Genomic DNA, 21361 nt, shown 5'->3' with positions numbered 1-21361 from the left:
ACATCGAGGAAAGCCAAACAAGTCATACGCTCTGCCGCTGTGCTCCCTGCCCAAATTTTGGAATGCTGCTCGCCTTCTACTGCACAGTCATGTGACAGATGTGGAATTTTTCACCGCTTTGGAAAAAATGCAAACTGGTAGCGTACAATTTAGTAACACTTGCTGTGGCATTGCATATCTTTGTAAGCAGTGGTGCAGCGCACATCAAGAGATGCAAATTTGTACTTGGCAGTTACGTACTATCGTTAAGTGCATAGTTGTGCTGTGTCGCTGCCAGGCACATGTTAACATGGTGTTGCTGTAATGTGTGAACAAATAGTGTCTATGGCACCAGTGGCAATGCTACGAAGCTGTTCAAATAATTGAGCTTGTCCACATAATCGACCGGCGACTGAGCTGCACTGCAATAAGAAATGTGCTGAATGCCTGCGTGCACTTGTGCATCGTAACTGGCAGTTGTATGCTGTCTAGTTTTGTCACTGAAAACATTTGTGTTTACCAAGTCCTGGACGCAAAGATTTTATTGGAGGTGGGTTGAGGATTGTTTGATCAGTCTGAACAGTCTTGTGACGTCATTGAAATGCTAAATATTTGGGATTCATATTGCAGCTTAGTTAGTTTTCTTCCACTTATTGTGCATAATTTGTTGTTTGATCGCCATCTGAGAGGCCTTGCATAATACTTCCGTATTTGTTTCTGAAAGTTGCATTGTGTGGCAATACTGGTAGAAATTAACTTGTATTTATGTCTATGCAGGTAAGAAAGTTAATTTTTAATACAGCATGGTTTCTGGATGTCATCACCAAATGTCTTTCGTTAATGTTCGTTATTAATTTGGTGTGATTATTTCACCCATAGGGTGGCACCAACAAGGAAGCAGCCCTCTTCTGCCGTTTACATATGCTACAAGGCATCGTGGCCTTTCACCAGGAGCATTATCCTGAGGCACGGCAGTATCTACAAAAGGCAGCTGCTCTCATTTCACGGCTCAAGCTTGACGACTCGAAACTAGCACAGGTATGTTCTTGTGGGATGACCTTATGCATGTGCTGTGGAAGCAGCAAAGTAATTGTTTGGCATCACCTATGTCAAACCTTAAATTAGGGGCATAGCTTTTGCCGCTTACTTTGGGAGTGGCTCATTGTATTATTGCACACACCATTCTCTGCAAACTAGCAATGTCTGATTCCAAAGGGATAGTCTCATTACAATATACTATGTGACCACCCTCTGTGTGTTTTTTTTTTTTTTTGTCATAATGCAGTACAACCTTGTTAATTCAGATTTCACAGGACTGAGAAAAATGACCAAATTACCGCATCTCGACTTATTGAGGGCATCAAGAAAACAAATTCTTATACGTCAGTGCACTTTCATTTACTGAATGATGAAATCGTGTTCTGTTCTGCTTTCATGCAACATAGATATCTGCAATTCTCATAATGGCGTGACTGATCGGTGCTCGTAGCAGCGAAGGCCTCGCGACTTCCTTCGCAGTGCTGCCGCTGTGCGTGCGTTCATCTGACGCGCATTATTACTACCTTGCGCACATCCCGATTATTTTTTCGCCAGTGAGCTGGTCGCAAACAAATCGTCCAACGCGATGTAGCTGTTGCTCTTCATCCTCAACAGCTTTGCAGTAAGTCAAAACTAAACTATTTGCCACAACTGCTGCGGACAAATCTGCAGCCGCTGTCGAGGTGATCATGGACGGTGATGTGGTTCTGAGGGCAAGTGACTGACGCATGCACCAAGTCGAAACAAAAGTACCGTTTGCGGCAACCATTGCGGACGAACCTTCGGTCACTATCAACTCTATCATGGCTGACGACTACGCAGTTATGAATGCACATTACAGGTTCGTGTACTGAGTCGGAATGAAACTGTTTGCCCCCAACTGCTACGGAAGTGGCGGCTATGGACGTGATCATCGGCTGAGTACGCAGCTATGAAGGTGTGTAGCAGATGGGTGCCAAGTCAAAACGAAACTTTGCAGCAAACCGCTGTGGACGAAACCGTCGTGGCTTCGACGCAATGATGGTCAGCGACTACACGGCAACTATGCAGTTACGAAGGCATGTCCACCAACGTGGCAGTAAATGCAAGAATAAAGGCCTTAACATCTCAAATAGACATGAGTGTTCCAGCAATGCTGTCCTTTACGTATGATTTCCGCTGATGACTATGGTGATGGGGAGATACGGAGTCCGCATCTCCATTTCAGTTGGACGCTAGCGCTATTTTTGCTCTTCTGCATTGCACATTTGCGGTGCTCTGCGCTCGCCTAGCTTGGAACGGGTTGACCTGTTGCGCTGCAGGTTGACCAAATTAACTGATGTGCTGCCAAATACTTCCGAATTAACGATAGTTTACAATAAATTATGCGTAGGCCTGCTGGGATTAGAGCACGCGTCTGCCATCGAATTATCGTATTTACTCGCATAATGATCGCAGTTTTTTGTCAAAACGTTGACGCAAATTCAGGGGTGCGATCATTATGCGGGGGAAATTTTCCACAAGTTTTTTCATCCTGCATTTGCTGCGGGATGACGACAGGTCAACAAACGGGCGGCTGCCGCTGTAACAGTAGCGGCCGGCTGAGCAAGCCAAACACGCCGAACGTCTATGTGAAAATCCATGTGAAAATACCTGCATACAATGCCTAAATCTTTCTTAAAGCAGGCTCCATTCGCTGATGCGAAAATTGTCCACATCATATCTTTGGCCAGGTACTCTGTTCCCCACCTCGCATGGTGGAGAATTTTACCCTAAAGGTGATTTCACTGCAGCGTGGGCCGCACTGCCGTGAAACCATACTTCGAGGTGAAATTCGCCTGTACAGATTCACTTGTCATTCATTCTTTCTTGGCACGAAACAAGCGTTGCGAGGTTTCTGAAACGGTATTTAAACAGCCCACTTCAACTTATTTGCCTTTAGAGTCCCTTTAAGCTTGCGTGTAGACGAGAAGCGTAAAGCTGAATCTGCTCAACACAGCATCGGGACAACGAACGATGGGCAAATGCAAAACCCTCCTGCAGCTTCAACCACCACAAATTTTAAGTACGCTGAAGCAAAACGGTAAGAAAGAGCCTGTTAACAAATTTTCTGTGAAGCTGGAGTTTTAAAAAATCTTGAACTTGCATATTTTGATGAGGATACCTGAAAACAACAAAGTAAAAAGTAAACAGACTCCACGGATGAACCTGCTTCCTTTTTAACCCTTTCAGATGCCGCTGGCCATTTCCTGTGAAAAAATTACTTTTCACTCTAAACCTACTCTGCGACCAGATAAGACCCAATGACAAGGTTGAGGAAAACACAAACATGGTTTTTTTTTTCCTTTTATGAGTGTGTACATGACTTTGTACAAAGAATCTCAATGGTTATAAAACTGGCATGGGATGTTAGTTGTGCAATGAGAAGTGACTTCACTTCTTGGTGTGGCATAGTGGCACCTGCCACTTCATGAAAAATATTCTTCAGCAACCGTTGCATCTTTCACAATTCAGTCTGAACAAATTCACTTGTTCCCTGAGCTTCAGGCAACTGCTCAATGGGATCATGCTGGGCATCGATGTTGGGCAGCTTAATGTGTTTTTCCTGGAGAAGGTTTTGCAGAATTTCTTAAATTTCATGTGGTTTTCATGCTTTCTTGTGCTTGGCACAGATGTAATGAGGGCCTCTGCAACCTGTAGTCAGAAGTGCATCGCATTTAGGAGGAGGAGGAGAAACATTTATTTAAAAAAAAAAAAGAAAGGATAAGCAGGTGTCTTTCTGCTTGTGCGAGAGGCGCCCTTAGTCGAGGGCTCCTGCGGCTCTTGCTGTCTCCCGGGCTTTCCGCACCAGTTGCTGCTGGTTACGAGGGTCCGAACTAGTCAGCACGGCCTCCCACTGCTCGGGTGTGGGGTTGGGTATATGCGGGGCCACCTTCACGTTGGGGCATGCCCATGTGGTGTGATATAGGGAAGCGGAATCATTACAAATCATCGCGTTTGGGAGCTTTGTCCTTTGTTCTTCTGGATGATCCTTCATAGACTAGTATACAATAAACAGATTTCCTATTTCTTCACATGTACTGACATTTAGGGATGTCTGGATGTTGTTTAGGTTCGCACTGAAATGCACTCAAAAGCAGATTTGAGCACATACCTTTCAAAGTAATTGTATTGAGCACATGACTCGTCTTGCTGTCAGTGAGGCTGCACAACTTAGTCTAATTTGGAGGAAAATATAATTTCCTTCTGTTGGTAGCTCCTCTCGACATTGTCTTAAGGTTGCAAGTCTTGATGATCTAGAATGTTGCACAGGGTACGAAGACTGGCAGGGGTCACTTCATGTACATTATAATGCTTTGTACACGCTTGTGACCATGTACTAATTTCGCTGCTGCCAGATCACTTCTGGGAGCTAGGTTACATACTTTGTTGTAGGTGTAGTCTGAATGATTTCGCACATTTTACAAATGATAAAGGTGCAGGGAATTCAAGAAAAGCAGAATAAAAAGAAAACGTTTATTTGCACTTATTTGCTGATGTTGCCACAGGTGTGACCATGCTGTTTGTTTTGGTGCATAAGTACGGTTTCTTTAGTCAGATGGCACTGCAAACGTGCAGATTGCCAGAGCGGAAGCACAAGATTTGGGTGCACCGAACAAAAGAATGCCTTGTTTTGAACAAATGAATGCATTTGTAGAAATTGCACAATTCTGTGCATAGCGTCGTGCAGGGTTAATAAGTACTTTCTTGGATTTGTCAACATCTGGCTCTTATGTCAAGGTCTTATGCAAATCCCACAACTATGTATTTGCTTCGAGTTCACTGGTAACGAAAAAAATTATTCGCAAAAAGCCAGTTGAACCCCTTAAATCAATCTGTAGTATAGCAACCTCTTACAACTATGTTGTCCTGGATACCATGCGTCTGCTTGCAAGAACACGTCAGTTTTATTTTAATGAAGTTTTTGCAGCTTGGCATGGGGTATACTTGTAACTTGCGATCATTTAGCATTGGTATGTTACACTGAAATTATCAAAATATTAATGGCACCGTAGGTAACACTGAAAATTTCTATTACTGCAGCATGGGAATTTGTTGAAAAATTGGTATGCAGCCTAGAGTTTAATGTTACACTGCTTTGATTACACACAAAAGGTCAAAGTGCACTCCTTGACATTATAAAAAGTCAAATTATGGGGTTTAATGTCTTGAAACTGCACTCTGGGTTACGAGGAAGAGCATTGTGGGAAGCTCCAGATTAATTTTGAACAGCTGGGGAACACTCGCCTAAATCTATATGCAGAAGCGTTGCATTCTGCCCCCATCTGAATGCAGCTTTTGCAGCCAGGAATCGAACTGTTGCTCGGCAGCAGAATGCCATAGCCACTCTAGCGACCAAGCTGGCCACCCCTTGATTCCTTACTTGATTTACGGAGTGTGAAGACATGTTTTTAGCATTATTTTATTCTAAAGACTGTGCCTTCAGCTTTTTTCGAACTGTGGGATAAGTTGAGTCACTTTTCAGGTCATTGCAATGGGCTTCTCGGAATCTGTCGCCCGCTTGGCACTGCGTGCTGTTGGAGGAGACGTGGACCTAGCTGTGCAGCACATCATTGCACAGCAAGATGAGAGGAAAGCTCGACATGAAAAAGAGTTAGAAGAAAGGAAACTGAAGCTTCGAAAACGCAGCTTGGGCAAAACATGCAATGGAGAGTGGGTTAATGTAGAGACTTACGACGCCTTGAAGGCCATGGGCTTCTCGTCAAGCAATGCACGTCATGCTCTGCAGCAGGCCAACAATGACATAAACCTTGCAATTCAGGTGAGTTGTGAATTTGAAGTCATTTTTGTTTGTTGCTTCTAAATGTAACAATTTTGGTTATCAACAGGGGTCAACCAAAGGATGTCTCTGGGGCCAACATTTTGACAAGGGGGCTTGTTCGTTGCTGACGAAGGTGACTCCCCTGGCCGAAATGTTGGCTCCAGTGACATCCCACGTTAAACCACTGTTGATCACTCTTACAGTTTCTGCCTTCCTGTGTATCTTTGTGTCTTTAAGGAATGACAAGGGGAAACTGAGGGGCCCAATTTTCATTGCAAAAGCAGCCCTTCAATTACTTCGTCCATTATCAGTAGTGCTGTCTCTGTGTATCTGTTTCTTTCTATGTCCTCGTTCAGTTGCGCTTATACACTCTATCATGGCTGCAATAAAGCAGCAAGCTATTAAGGTCTATGCACATTGACATCTGTTCATCTGCTACCCCTAAGCTGTGCTTCTTGACGCACAACTAAGGGGAGGTTTAGAACGACAGAAAGCTGAGCTAGTTGGTAAGGATTCATTATGCAAACTAGAAGTGAGGCGTGCAGACAGGACACAAGAGTAGAGAAGTGGCGTTCGTGTTGTCCACTTCTCTACTCTTGTGTCCTGTCTGCACGCCTCACTTCTAGTTTGCATAATAAGGGGAGGTGCTGCTCAGAAACCTTTTTTTTTTATTATTAACATTAGACGAGTGAAATTCATACCACTTATAGAGATTGATCTCCTCATTCTAAGTCTGTTCGCAGTTTTGGGATAGCTCGATGCATTCACGTCCTAAGTGCCATGCATAAGTGAGAAACTGCATGTTTGTGCAGCTGCTGGACATAGCAGTTAGCATCAGAGCAGTGCATAATGGTTTTTCTTGCACCTAACACCCCAATGAGTGCTAATAAATAAGGTAATGTCATTCCCTTGGCATTGAACGTTTCGAGAGAATATTATATCTGGTGCTTCGGCTTCAGTGGCTGGTGCGCGAGTATATTGAAAATTTTAATCCATAAAAATTGAAAAGTTATGAAAGTTGTTTATTTGTGTTATACACGTGATACCTAATCATAATTGCACATAATGAATACCGTGGTATTCAGATCCAGATCACGATGTTGATCCAATGTATTCAGATCCAGTGCACCATATGTCGTTTCCTCAGCATGCTCAAACGAGCCTCTGCTGTCAGCTTCATTCACATGCTGGAAATCCTTTTCTTGTCGCAATCTTTGCTCAGCATGACTAGTTCTGTTGAAGGCAGCACTCCTAGTTCCTGCAGAACTTGTTTGTAGTCCTTGTGTCCATGGTTATACCACAGGACAGGGAGTACTGTTGCCATCTCCACGACCCTTGTCTTGGGGGCACAACAGCCAAACCTTGCTGTTCAATCATTCGGCTCCATTTTGAGTTTTTCCCTTGACACAGCAAGTTAGTAGCTGTTCCTCCGCCAGCCTTTTGTATGTGGGCAGCATTGTCTTGCCCTGGCTGTTCGCGAGAATAGGGGTGTGTGCTTGGGGTGTGTGCTTGGGGACGTAATGCTTCTGCCCGCTTGTACTTGCACCAGGAGTCTTCTCCATCCGGACAAAGCTTTTGGCTCTTGGCTGTATCCGTTCAGCATGAATGGAAGAATTATTGATGTCCAGATTCCAATACATCCACACACACTTCCTTAGTTGGCAGTGATGGCTACTTGAAAGCATCTGTAAGCTTCTGCCCTCATGGCATTTTGAGCTTTCGCAAGACAGTCCCGATCAACTTGGCTACATGGTTGTAGCAGTCAGGGTGTCTACCAAACAGGGAAAACCGGAAATTCTCTGGGATTTTAGTAGTCTGTAAATACTTAACAGGGTTCTACTGTAGTACTGCGAGAGATGCAGGAACTCTTCTAGCATGCAACAATGCATCAGCTATTGCTGTCACTGCTTGGCTTGTTAGGCACAATTGATTTTCTCATGCTTCCCCCGTGTTTGCATTGTATTTTTTGCTTCTCGCATCTTTTTCTTCTGGTTGCTGCATACGTATTTCCATGTTTTAGTAGAAGCAGCAGTTGTAGAGCAGCACTATTTGCCACCTATATTCTTTGTTGGTATCTTATTTTGTGCTTCAACATTGACATATAACAAGGTGTTATGAATAAACCCACGCTTTGTGTACAGCATTTCTACGATTCTGCTTTTTGACGACAGATACTCCAGCAGCCACAGCAGCTGCAGCAGCAGCTTCCCACATCTGGATCCAGCACTTCAGTGGCAAATACGTCTTCAGCAACACAGTCTCTGTTGGGAATGAACCAAAGTGCTTGGGCCCAGTTAGCTCAGCAGAGCATTTCACCTGATATGTGGGCCACATTGGCAAGTCTTGGCATTGACTCTGAAGTTGTCTGCGAGGCATTGTGCCGAAATAATGGTGATGTGGATGCAACACTCAGTGAAATCTTGGGGGACAGTGAGAATGCTGGTAAGTATTTTAAGTCTGGTATGTAGTTAATTGGCTGGATAGGTTCAAGTAATATAACGTCTCAATACTGCAATCTGACTTTAACACAGTTGCTGTGGAGACTTGACCCTCAAAGTACCACATAGCTATAATGGATCACGCATCATACTTTAGAACAACATTAATTTGAGCTAGATGGTGCATACTTGAATTAGGAAAGAACAGCGCCAACTCGGATGATCGCGAGAGGGAGAACGACACAGGACAAGTGCCAACTTCATTTATCTTTATTCACCGAAAAATCGGCAAGTATAAGGAAAATAACACATGCGCACAAGAACCATAATGCATCATCTGCCAAACCGTTCAAGATATGACTTCGCTTTTAGAGAAGGTCACAGAAGTATCACTAACAGTTTTTCTCTCGCTTCTTTAATATGGAATGCCTCCAAAACTTCTCATGCCTTTGCATCTCTGCTTCTGCCAAGAATCTTTCTCTCAGAACTGTGGTTCACACTCCTTGCAGTAGAGGCATTGTTTCCATAGCGAATGTTCTGCCGCCCGGTCACATGCAGTGCAAGTCACGCAATGCTGCCAAACATGCGCACCTCCTTCTTTCGGCAACCACACTTGTTCAACTGCACGGTCATTCACGCATCTACCCGTTTGGCCCGCATAGGTTTTCCTGCAGGTCAAAGGTATTTCATATACCACACCGAATAAAGATAGATGAAGTTGGCACTTGTCCTGTGTTGGTCGCCCTCCCGTGAACGTCTCAGTTGGCACTGTTACTTCCTAATTCAATCGTTCTTTAGTAAGGCACTAATGCTGGGGAATGTACTGCAGTGGGCATGACAAGTTGAGTGCTCCTAATAGTCGGAAGTTTATCCACAATAACTGGTCCTTTCCCCATCATCTATGTACAGTATTTACGTGATTCTAACACTCCCGCAATCGTAACGCACACCCTTTTGCCATGACCTAAAGAAAAGTCCTTCACAATATTGTGCACCTCATTCTTTCGTACAGAAATACACCTTTCTCTCATTTGGAAAAACGGATTTACTCCTAATGCACTAAAGTTTCGCCCCAAAGGCGAAGCATCGATTGCAATAGCCAATCAGTAGACGGCTATATGAAAAGTAAGGATAGTTTTATTGGCCATAAACTTTTAAACATTTGCTTATTAACTAAATTAATGAGCATGGTGTCGTGGGTGCACAAGCAACCATGAACACGTATCGCTCAATGACCGCGGGAACTCTTTATCAAAACGCTGGAGTGAGGAAGTGCGGTAGGAGGAGTGAGCGACTTGAACTTTGTACAGCCTCTCACTTCAACACTACCTGTGTTGAACCCAGTGTGGTGCACCTAGATGCCTAGACTGTCTCCATCGGATCGCTTTCAAGGTCTACTCCGCCGCCGGAGTAGACCACCTCTCCTGTTGACGCCAGTCCTACATGCAAGTTTCAGGAACTCCGATGCGGCCCGATTTCTGTCCGTCTCCACACACGATCACCTTTCTTTTAATTGTAGCATCGTGATTAACTCGGCGTGTCTTTGCAGTCGGCACTTCCATGCTGATAAAGCAAATGCAGAAAACGGGAAGAACGACCATGGGCTAACCTAAGCACACATACTACAGCACCTGGAGGAAGCTACGGTAGCTAGGTTCGAAGCGCATATGAGGCAGCCATTTTGAAACACCTATGGTGATATGGTAATGCAGATTTAGGCTCGTACTCTATTCTAACGCGCACATAATTTTTGGACCCATTTTATTGGAAAGTTTTCAGTATGACCTGCAACTTTCTCTTTTGTCACTTAAAGGAAGCACAATTCTGAGTCGTAAAAGAAGTGGAATTTGTAACTGCTATTTACTTGCATTCACAGCATTTTTCATCAGCGTCAAGTATTCAAATTTGACAAAGCTGCGGAAAACAGATTTGCAGACACGCTGGAAGTAGCAATTGTTTGGATGTGCCCGGCATGAAAACATCTGCACGATTGTTGCCACAGTATGCGATAGGGCTGTACAACTTGTTGCTGGTGTACCATAGCCCAAATTAGCTTAGAAGGTAGCTTCGTTCTTCTGAAAGACAATTGAGAGCACTGCCATCCAGACGCACAAAAGTGGAGTGACATCATGTTCTCGCATTTTATGTACTGGCTTTCTTCAGAACTTCCACACAAGAACCACATAAAAGATAACGCCATAAATCCGCTCCATTGGGTGTTCTTGAACAGTGTACGACTTCTCAAATATGAGTTGTACCTTCAAAGAAATCCTTTAAATCATGCATAATTAAACGTAACTTATTTGGTGAATGATCACACTTCAAAATATAGTAACTCGGGATGATTACTATACCATCGGTCTCGTTTGTCTAAGGTGTAGCACTATTTCTAAAAAGTTCCAATTTCATGAAACACCTTGTAAGGGGAAGATTCTCTGTTCTCGATTCAATTCTTTATTCCCTTGCTTTAAGCAGAGAAATAGAGAGCGAGCAAAAGATGTTCATAAACATAAAGCAGCTTGCAGGAAGTGTGAGAACAGCAACTGTATAGTATTCATGCTCTGAAAGCAAGTTCCCATGTGCTTTGCAGCCTGGCAATCTCTTCTGTGTCAATGATTTTACACATTATGTATCTTGTCTGCTTTTCTTCTCTGCCTCCTTCTAACAGTGGCATTCACCTGTAGCTTTTTTAGTGAGCAGCAAAATGGCCTGGGGCAATTTTGTTAACATTTGTCATTTATGCTCCCTCAGCCTTTTGTTACATAGTGGCCGGTCTGCCCCACATATACAGTCCATGCCTGTTACAGTGGATCCGCATACGTGCTTTTGGATACCGCAGACCATCCTTCTTATTTAGTTTGGTATGCCTATTACATTATTAATGCAACAAATTCTGCTTTTAATGCACCCTGCTATTGGTGGCGAGCTCCACTACTGGAAAAAGCTAGCGCCACTGTCGGTGTGACGTGGCATGAGGGATCACGTGGACACAGCGGCCACGTGAGCTGCTTCGGAAGCGCTGCAGTGAACTGACAACGAAAGTTTTGATTAAGTGGTGAAGTTTTCCGGCCTTGGCTATCTGACACCATTTGAAAGCACAATAATAGGTAGTGGCTGCATTTGGAAGCGTGCAACATGTTAGGCTACTGCTTGGTATGCAGCAAGCACAGACGCCAGGAAGATTTCTGATAGTACAGTGTCAGGACTGCTATGTTCAGCAAGTAGCAGAAAATGCGCACCAAGACGCTCGCCTGTGCCCGCTGCCTGGCTAGTGTCGTGACACTTTATTTGGTCTATGAACTTGTTGATGCTAGATTCTGGCTACCTTACTGGAATGGAAAGGAAGCAGTAAGAAGCGTATTAAAAAAAGGCATGGCACATGGTCATGTTTGTGTTACGAATTAATGTACTGGATTACAAAAAAAAAAGCAGCGGGAAGTCGCACACTGAGAAGACCGATAAACATGCAGTGCGACGCAACTTGAAAAATAATATTGAAATGTCCAAGAATTTAGAAAAAAGATTGAATCTTCGCGATCGCACATCAGTCGCCGTAGGCGTCAAAGTCTCTATAGCGCCTGTAAACTATTCTGCGCTTTCAGTTTGCCCAAGATTATTTTGACAGTAAAAAAAAAAACTTCCCTCGTGTTGAGAGTACTTACAGCAATCTCCAGAAGGGCTGCCACGTGATGTTTTTACTGAGTGCCATAAGCCAAACCCATGAGGAACGCGCCACGTTATCCCTCATTACACAAGGGAGGCGCTTTTGACAGATGGGTAACTCCACAAGTCCTAGCCCCCAATAATGGACCATCTACTACAGTAAACACATTTTTCAGCAAATTTTGTCTAAATGGTGTGTGTGTGCAGCAGTGCGCTGCACACAGCTATTCTCAGGCACTTGTAGGATGTGCGAAAATGCACGTTTTTTTTTTTAGGAACGAACACACTAGCGACATACTTCCTGCAACTGCGTGCTGTGGAACACCCTGCTGACGAGTTTTTGGGCCTACCACGCAAGCAGCTCACTGCCACCTGCAGGGCTTAGCAAATGCCAAGGTGCCGCTAGGCGTAACGAGCTTTACCTCGGAGCTTTAGCATATGTATGGTGCTTCTCAAAACGATGCATTTTGCGATTTTCGGCGGTAGTTTTTGAGCACTTTATTTCTCATCACGTATTTCGCACAAAGGAGAGGCTGCTATTGATGGCATCCAGGCTGCAAAGCGCTTAATGCCGTGAAGCAGTCTAGCATGCAGTGCAGTAGTGGCCAGGCACAGACTCAAAGTTGAATTTGCCTCCTACCACAGCTCTTTCAGGCTACAGGCTTGACAGTGGTCATCGCTTGCTGTGAGAGATAAAAATTACAACATCGGTTTATTCTACCGACCACTGTTTTGTGTAAAAACAAACTGTCACCGATGTTAAGTTGCCGGTGGCAGAGATGCTCGGGATATGCAGCCAGCATGGCAGGAAGCTGGCCGTGCAGCTCCCTGCCTTTGTGCTAGTCATTAAACTGCTCCAGCGCGAGGGAGCTGGCATTTGTTGGCGACCATTGTCCAGAAAATGGTGGACAGCAAGGCGCTGTGCCTCATTTTATATTACCACATAGACTCGGTTACCTATTTATTTTAATTTTGGCGTTTTCATTCAATCTTGTGGTCACCTTTGGTTTAGACAGCGGTATATGCAATGTTCCTCCATTTTACAACCTACAGCCACCCTAGTTCTGGATAGAACTGACCTTGGATATAACTTGCCATTCTCGCTGGATTATTAGTCGGCTGTGAAAAGTGTCTCTTTTATATGGTACAATGGGATGGAATCAACATCTTCAGCACTTTGAGTACTCTATGAAGGATTGACTTCAGGGTTGGTTCATCTGCACAAACAGTCAGGCATAGAAAACATTGCTTCCAGTTTGGCATTTCCGGCTATAATTCCTTTTTAATTGTGTGAGAGTTTATGTACGTAGAGGATAAGAGAAATGTTGGCCTTTTGCTAAACTGGAGGGACTGGTTCCTTAATACATATAAACAAGGGAAACCAAGGGGCCCAATTTTTGTTAGTAACATATGAAGCCAAGGAAAGCATATGGGAAATTACTTGCCATTTTAATTGAAGTGTAGAAATCTTAAACTATTCAGAAATCGATAGACAAAGAATTCTACTTGCTGCCAGCAGGAGCCGAACTCTCACCCTCCGCATTATGCATATGTTGCTCTACCCATAGAGCTACGGTGGTGGCTGTTTATTCTTGCATTTCTACACTTCAGTTAAAAATTCTGGCTCCACCTTCAATTTTGTTTATATGAGGTTTTACTGTACATCAATACTGACAAATGTGGGCATGGGAACAGCCGCCACTGTAACTCAATTGGTAGAGCAACACACATGTAATCAATGTGGAGGTTTCGGCTCCTACAGGTGGCAAGTTATTTTTCGTTCACTTTCATTTCCCTTCAGTTCATTTCTGTTCTTCAATTAAAGCAACAAATTTCTAGGGATGTGCGAGTATGAGAAACTTCTGAATAATAATAAATCGAATAATCACTGTTTATAAATGCAAATATTTCTTGGATACTTTTCGAACTGCACCCACTTAAACATCAAAATGGGGCAAAAGTATGGTAAATTTTCACCCTTGCGAGCATAGTGTAGACAAATACATGAGAACTTGTGTAGCCATATTTTACAGGCTACAGATGCAGCGATCATTCGCACTCTACGAGTGCTGTACATGCCAAGGAATTACTTGTTTGCTCCTAATGCTCCCCTTGTGCTTTCAGTAAACGGCGCTTCATAACGTACCATGAAATTTTGTGAAGCGGAGCGCAGAGGTGTCATGGAAAAAAGAGACCTACACAGGAAAAACTCTTTCCTGTCTTGGTATCCTTTTTCTGCAACACTTCTGTGCTTCCCCTTTGCAAGATATATTGTCACGCCAGCTAACCCAACAGCGTACTATTCTGAAGTACTATGTAATGACAGAAACATGCTAACCTTTAGAATACAAGGATGTGAACATTGTTTTATATTCATTGGGATAATGACTGTTCATTATTCAAAAGCTATTCGATATTCTATTTGCTTCTTGCACTATTCAATTCAGTCCGATATTTGCACACTCCTAACAACTTTCCCTATGCTTGTCTTCATTGTCTGTTAGCTTCATATGGTTCATTACTAGAAGCTTGCTGTGATCTCTTGAAGGCTTTCTACAACTGACAACAGGAGGTGTTTGTGGTATTCTGCTTCAGTTACACCAAATTTGAGGTTTGAGACTAGCTGAGGCAACCAATGAAGCATGACTGCATTGCAGCCCTCTTAACCAACTTCGAATAGGCTGAACATTTATAAAAGTAAGCTAAGGCTGATGGCCCCTGGGGTTTGTAAATCCAGCACATGTGTAAAACTTAAAACCATTGGAAACAAATTTATAGCACTGTTTTTTTGCAAGGCTTCGACCATTTTATTGTGGCTTTTTCTGCTTTCTGCTCCATTTCACAGCATGAACTGCTTTGAATATGCTATTGTACTTCTGTCGCACTGTATGCCTGGCTACTAAATTCTTTGAAATAAAGAAAAATGTAGACAACCTCAAATACATGGCGTAACCATGCAGCCTAGACATGTACTACAGTTTATCCCAGATAAGTCGAACCCGGGCATGCTTAATTATTGCCCATATTGAACAGTTGTAACATCCCCTTGGAAATTCCATGCATAAGTATAGTGCTGTACGTACCACACTATATTGAATTCCCTTCACCGCCACATTCAATATAGTATCGAAGCCTGCACCGCGTCCTATGCAAGTGCGGTTCTGCTAACAGGGCCACGATTACTTTTTGGATAGTCTGACATATTCCATGCCACTGTTTTGGCAGATGCTATCAAAGAAGACATTGACCCTGTAGGGCAATACATGCCATGGATGTAAAATGATCAAGGTGCATTTCTCAGTATTGCTTGCTATAAATATGGATGATTCGCGTAAACTGCCCATTCATTATTGGCAAGAACAGATTGTCGCACTGCTTTCAAGGGCACAAAAGGCATCATGGTCCGATGCACATTCCACAAAAAGTTGGGATGACACAATCGTTTCACTGAGTGGCTCCGAGCATGGGATGTCCAACTGGAGAGGTCTGCACTATCAGGTTTGTCACGTTTAGAGACCAGTGGTTTCTGCAAACAGCATTTTAGGGTTCTGCGAGTGGGAAAGCAAATCCAGCCCCTGCTTGGATGGATTTTTACATTGCCGTTTCAAGTTTAAAAACCACTGGACATCAAATTTGCGCTTTTTGGAAAGGCCACCGCAAAGCGGCGTGAAAGAACCATCGCTCTGCGATTCCTGGGCCCACAGTCCATGCTGAACGTGTTTGTCATGCTCGCAGGTTTACATGCGAGTGGGAGTGGACTCAGATTTGGAAGAGGCTTTCAGCTTGCAGAATACATCAAACAGCATCTGCCTGGTTGACTTATTGCCGACATATGACGATTGGCCATTTAAATGGCGTATTGTAACAGACATGCGGCCAGGCACATGTGCAATTCGCACAAGTGTCCTCGTGGTGCATATCAATACAGGCTGGTTTGCTTCTGCACGTGATCTTCCTTATCCTGATGAAAAATTTGCAATAAGCACTTGGTACACACCGCTTTCTCGTGACTGGATGATGCTGGCTTTTAGGGTTAACGTTGCTATCAGTATATCACACCACTCCACACAGCACGATTGCAAGTCGCAACTTTTGTACACTTGACATTGCCTTGAAAAAACAAAACCCATAAAGTTCCACTTTACACCATCACTGGAAACTGAGCTGTGCTGAGTTTTCAGATAAACTTCAGATATGCATATTTTATATTTCGAAATATAGATGTTAGATCCGGGATTGACTGTGTTAGCATGCATTCAGATGCGAACAGAACAGGTCGAAAACAACTTGTGTATTGCTGCATTTTCATGTTCGCCTACATTTGTAATGGTGGTTTAATTTTTGGCTCTAAAATGTACGTCTCGAACTACACCATGCTTCGAAATCGGCTACAGATTGATTGCATGTTATAGGTTCATGCAGTTGTGCATAACAGGTTGTTCTGATCACTTCTTTTCTATTCGTGTTTCAATTTGTGCTGATTGTGCTATGCAAGTGCACACAATCATTAGAATTCTTTGCATGCAGGTTGCATGCTCTTAGTCTTCTGTGTGTTAGAACTTTGCTAATGTTTTACATCCTGAAATCTTTCCTGAAGTGGTTGATGTAGGTGCAAGAAGGTAATTTGCGTTCATGAGCTCTGGAATTGTAACTGCTGGAAAATTGCACCTTATAAAATATTTGCATTTGCTACAGCCAGAAGCTGCTTAATTCATTAAAGGTATACCAAAGAAAAATGTTACTTACGGCTAAACTCTGACCTATCTGCTATCGTAACCTCTGATCACAGTAAAAGTGGTTGTGTGGTTAACTAAAAGGGAAAGAGGGTAATGACACCATCTTACAAGTTGTAAAACTGCGCCACAGCTCATTGCAGTTCTTGGAAGCAACCAGCCAATGTTGGCGAGCTGTATGTATTCTAGCTGTACTGTTCCACATGGTGCACAGGTGGTGCCGGGCGTGAAGGTTGGCAGGAGCAGTAAATTGGCAACAGTGTATCCAAATGGTCTCTTGTTAAGCAGTTACATTGAAAATAATTTTTAGTGTGGCAACTTCTCAAAGAACTTATTGCAAAATGGGACCTTAATTTGAAGAAGACCGACAGCTTAGCCATCACATGGTCTGGGCAAATTCAGCCTTACAGTTGCAATGTATGCTATTAAATAAACCGTTATCATTTTCTGAACAGATTCTTCGTTCCCAAAGGTTACTAGTAAACAGAAGTTATTTGAACATTGCATATTGTGTAATCTGGGCTCGCATGCAGCATAGGTAGTTCCACGGTGGTTTCACTTGTTTTTGTACAACAGCAGCAGAACGACAATGCATGTCCAGCAAATATATATACAAATTCAGCCATACTAAATATCTTGTATCCTAGCGGGTATAGTGTGCATGTTTGCTTCTATGCATGTGTAGGTTACTATGTTCCTAATATATCGGTTACTATATTGTTTCTAGAAACTCGGTACAATTTGCATAAGCATTCTTAAGTGCGTGTGCATCGAAGTAACTTGTGTGGCATTCTTATTTTCTTTTTTCAAGATGATGGAAAGCAGCGGGAAGCCATGGAAAGGCTCGCGCATGATATCGCTGTCAACGAAGAGGATTTCCTTGATGTTTCCCTTGACGAAGAGCTTTCCTATCTCAAGGAGTACGAGGCAAAGCTTGCAAGCTTGGGCTACTGATGCTTCCTTATGCTGCAGCCAGAACTGTATTGTCAATGCTTGGAGTTGTGCATCCAGATTGTACATAAAAATATTTTCCTGCTGCTGCAGTCAAATTGGGTTTGTGAATGCATGGAGGGAGTATACATCCAGATTAAGCCCTATACGTACCTGTGGTGTGAGGCAATACGTTAAAGCCCATTTTTATAGCTACCACCATAGCTCTACAGAACTGAAAACTGCCTCGCCTGTCCATGCAGTTACCAAGTATACTGGGACAGCAGTTTGAAGTGTATTTTTTTAGTCATGCATGCAGTGTTCAGTGCTGTTTTTGATATCGGTGTGATATCTGCACTGCATTAAGCTTGCAAATTGTGTAACCTCTTCGTTAGACCATGACTGATGAAGCAGGTTGCCTTTTGATGCATTTGCAGAAGTGGTGTGCTGTTAACTGCCAATTTTGATAGTGCCATAGCTTTAAAGTCCAGGGTTTTACACTGCCTGCCCATTTTGCACATCGCAGGTTGCTGCATCATGCCGATTTCATAATGCGAGTGTGGTGCACTATCGCACTGGGCTCCAGGTTGGCCAACACAGTTCGTTAACATGTCTGTTCTGCCACAGCAATGTAATTGTTGCTTTGATGTGCCAGCACCATCAACATGTTGGCAAGCAATGCTGACCAATCAATATTTTTTTTAGGCAGGTTTGCAGCATACTCAAAGTTAAATAATGCCAAAGACAATGACATTAGCCAGATCTAATTTGTTTGTGATGTCACACTTTAAGTTGAATTTCATTTCTCCATAGTCATGCCTAGGCCTTTGTAGACTATACTTGCATTGATCATTCCCATTTAGTGCGCTTTGTTATTTATTTTAACTTCACTCAGTTTATCTGGCTTCACTTTTTTCTGTGATACTGTTGTTCATTTTGGGAGACCATACCCAGTATTTTATCATGCAACTACTCCTGCTTGTTATTGTTTGGGCATTGCGTCGGGTTTAATGATGGGTAGTGGCAGTAGCATCACAGGTTCCCTTCTGCACAAAAATGTCCTGTGTGCCTGCTTTTTGTAATAAATGGGCCTCTATCTTGTCGTTCAAATGTTATGGGATTGTGCATGATACGAAAACCTAGACGTATAAGGTTTTAGTTAATGTCTGTGCTCTGTATGTGTGCCTACCTGTGTCTTTTCACACTGTTTACCACTGATAGTGTTCGTCATGGGATTGCCCAGTGTGATACACAACCTTAGAAAAAGATTGTCATTGCCATTGTACCACTTCACTTAAAAGCATTTCGGATTTGATATAAGGAATTCATTTCACTCGCATCGTCAACTTTTTTTTCCATTGTTAAATCTGTTAGTTGTACATTTTTGCATATAAAGTCTTGGTCAAAGATGTTCATATTCTTGTTGTAGTCATTGTGTTGCCACATTGCCGAATGTCAAATGTAGCCCAGCAATAAAAGTTGTGGTCCAAAGTAGCCAAACATGTATGGCAAAACCAAAATACAACAAATCAAAACTACAAAACCAAAGTGCACATGTGCAACCTCTGCTGGATACAATAAATGAGTTACTAAGTACCTTGCAGATCTTGTAAATAACTAAGCAGAGTACAAAATATGTACTCTTTCAGACTAGTAGTAGATTAATTGCTGAAGAAAGTAATCAGTTGCACTTTGTACTTTTTCCAAAGTACAGCATTACCAACTGGCATATTTGCCCTCAAAACATCTTCATAAAAATTTGAGCACTAGTGTAGCTTGTTCCCGTTTTTCATGGGCAAACCATCACTGAAAAACTGGCAAGAGATGTGAGCTAGCTTATCTGGATACAGGCAATCAAAAGTTGTAATAGTTGTGGCTGTGCATGTGATGTAAGGGGCTTTGAAAAATTTTGCAGTAGAAGTGTCTTCTATTGGAGGGAGTTCTGTTACCTTTAGATGATGCCGTTGAAATTTCCTTTCGAGAATGGACTTCGCAAGTTCTACTGCGCAGTTAGGCCATTTCTCTGTCTTGCTGGTTCTTGGCGACTGATTCAAGTGTTATCTTTGAGCTTGAACGTTGGGGAACGGTCAGCATCGTTTTGCGTTCAGTGTTCAACCGATAGTTCTGTGCTTTTTATCACACAGTTGAAGGCAGTACTTGTCAAATTTATGTCCATTTTGTAGCAGTTTATTTGGTAGCACTTCAATAGCAAGACAGAATGCGGTGTCTGTGGAAGCAGCACAGCAAGCGACGCACTAATGCGTTTCATGGTTTGCAGGAGCTCGTGTATTTTTTAGCAGAACGGCTCAAAGAAAGCATCGGGTCATGGCTACGGTCGCCACCTTTGCCGAGAGAAAAAAAAAGTGGTATAGAGGAGAGGCGGTTGTTTAACGTACTGCATGCAAAAATACAGACGAAACGAGCACAAAAATTGTCGGTACGCCGTGTATAAACACTGCATGAATAAAACTTTGTATACTTTTAAAAGCTGTTGCTGCAAATAACTTTTCTGTGAGGTATGTTAACTCCACAATGCACAGCTGATCATTTTTGATACGCTGAATTTGATGCCTAAAAAGCCGTGATTTAAGCGATGGAAACCAGATGTAGAACCCGTACTGGCGTTTTTGATATGCTGGAGGAAGTTGTTTCGCGGTTTTCTTCATACCAATGGCCAGAAATAAATTTGAACACGCTTTTTCTTCGATGTGAAGTGGTGATCGGTCTTCGTGGGGTTAATAGCCTACAGACAATACATGATTAGGCTTGGGAGTAGGGTAAACTGAGCGAGCTGGTTTGGGTTCATGTTGAATTTTTCGGTGCAAAAGTTTCACAGGGACCAAGGGAGACCTTGCGACACGGATGCCGACTATCTGCTGAAGGTTTATCATGAAGGAAGGGTTTAAGCAAACAGTAACACTGCATGCGCACTTGTATTGCGTACAAGTTCTTTCACAGGGTTACACGAGTTACAAAGGCATAAAAGCACGATAAACACGTGCCTTGTAATGACGGATAAACAGCGCAAGAAATTTACATAACAGGCGCTCACCTCGAACAAAAGTTTATTCAGAAGCATATTATATGCACGTCTTATCACAGTAATTTCGCACATGCAAACCGAAAAAAAAAAAAGAGTACTCCAAACCATGGCGTTGTACAGCCAGTCCAGTACATGGTCCAGTAACAGAGCAATAGCAACGATGGTGTGATAACAAAAACAGCCAGCCTCTCCCAAAACATTTATGATCTAGTGTTTAGGTACGCTATCTCATTGTCTAATAGGTGCATGGAAGGTTGGCTCACGCATCTGGCGCCCTGCCTCTGAATAGAAGAAGCTTCATTTATCTCTCGATAACTGGCCGTTGTGGTGAAAGAAAAATGACGTGTGCTACTAGCACAGGCTTGCAGCCGCACTGCCGGCAACGCAACGCCAGATTTGAATAGGGAGCACCGTGACCTGTTTATCCGTCGTTATGCAATTTTACCGACCCGCCCAACTTGCCAAGCTCGTGCCGTGTGGTATCCCTTCGGTACCTGAATTCATTTGTGATAATTCAGTTGTCTGCTATGTATGGACGCCTGGCAGAACGCTTGCGATGCCTATTTAGGGAGAATCGGAAAGCCAGCAGCGTACCGGTGTTGGGCTTAAACCAGCAGTCAAAAAAAAAAAAAGAAACAGGTCGTGCCGGTAGAACAGCGACCAAACCAAACCAGGTAGCAACCCGACCTAAATCAATTCGATCAATCGCTGTGCAATACTTAGGCGCAAGATATAT

At 43.1% G+C, this 21361-nt stretch overlaps 1 protein-coding gene across 3 annotated transcripts in view; it reads left to right on the top strand.

Annotated features, from left to right (window-relative positions):
• The window catches only part of LOC135901241 (NEDD8 ultimate buster 1-like), a 42678-nt gene extending 23679 nt beyond the window's left edge, over positions 1-18999 (top strand). For all 3 annotated transcript variants that reach the window (XM_065430957.2, XM_065430956.2, XM_065430955.2), the window contains exons 7-10: positions 859-1017; positions 5522-5818; positions 7990-8260; positions 17464-18999. In XM_065430957.2, coding sequence (XP_065287029.1) covers positions 859-1017; positions 5522-5818; positions 7990-8260; positions 17464-17606 — 870 coding nt within the window. In that variant the 3' untranslated portion in view covers positions 17607-18999. The remainder of the gene's footprint in view (positions 1-858; positions 1018-5521; positions 5819-7989; positions 8261-17463) is intronic.
• Positions 19000-21361: the final 2362 nt, after the last annotated feature.

Source organism: Dermacentor albipictus, chromosome 1 (genome assembly GCF_038994185.2).
Source record: "Dermacentor albipictus isolate Rhodes 1998 colony chromosome 1, USDA_Dalb.pri_finalv2, whole genome shotgun sequence".
NCBI classification, from domain to species: Eukaryota; Metazoa; Arthropoda; class Arachnida; order Ixodida; family Ixodidae; genus Dermacentor; species Dermacentor albipictus.
The sequence above is the reverse complement of the archived record's forward strand: the minus strand, read 5'-3'. Positions and strand labels throughout refer to the sequence as shown.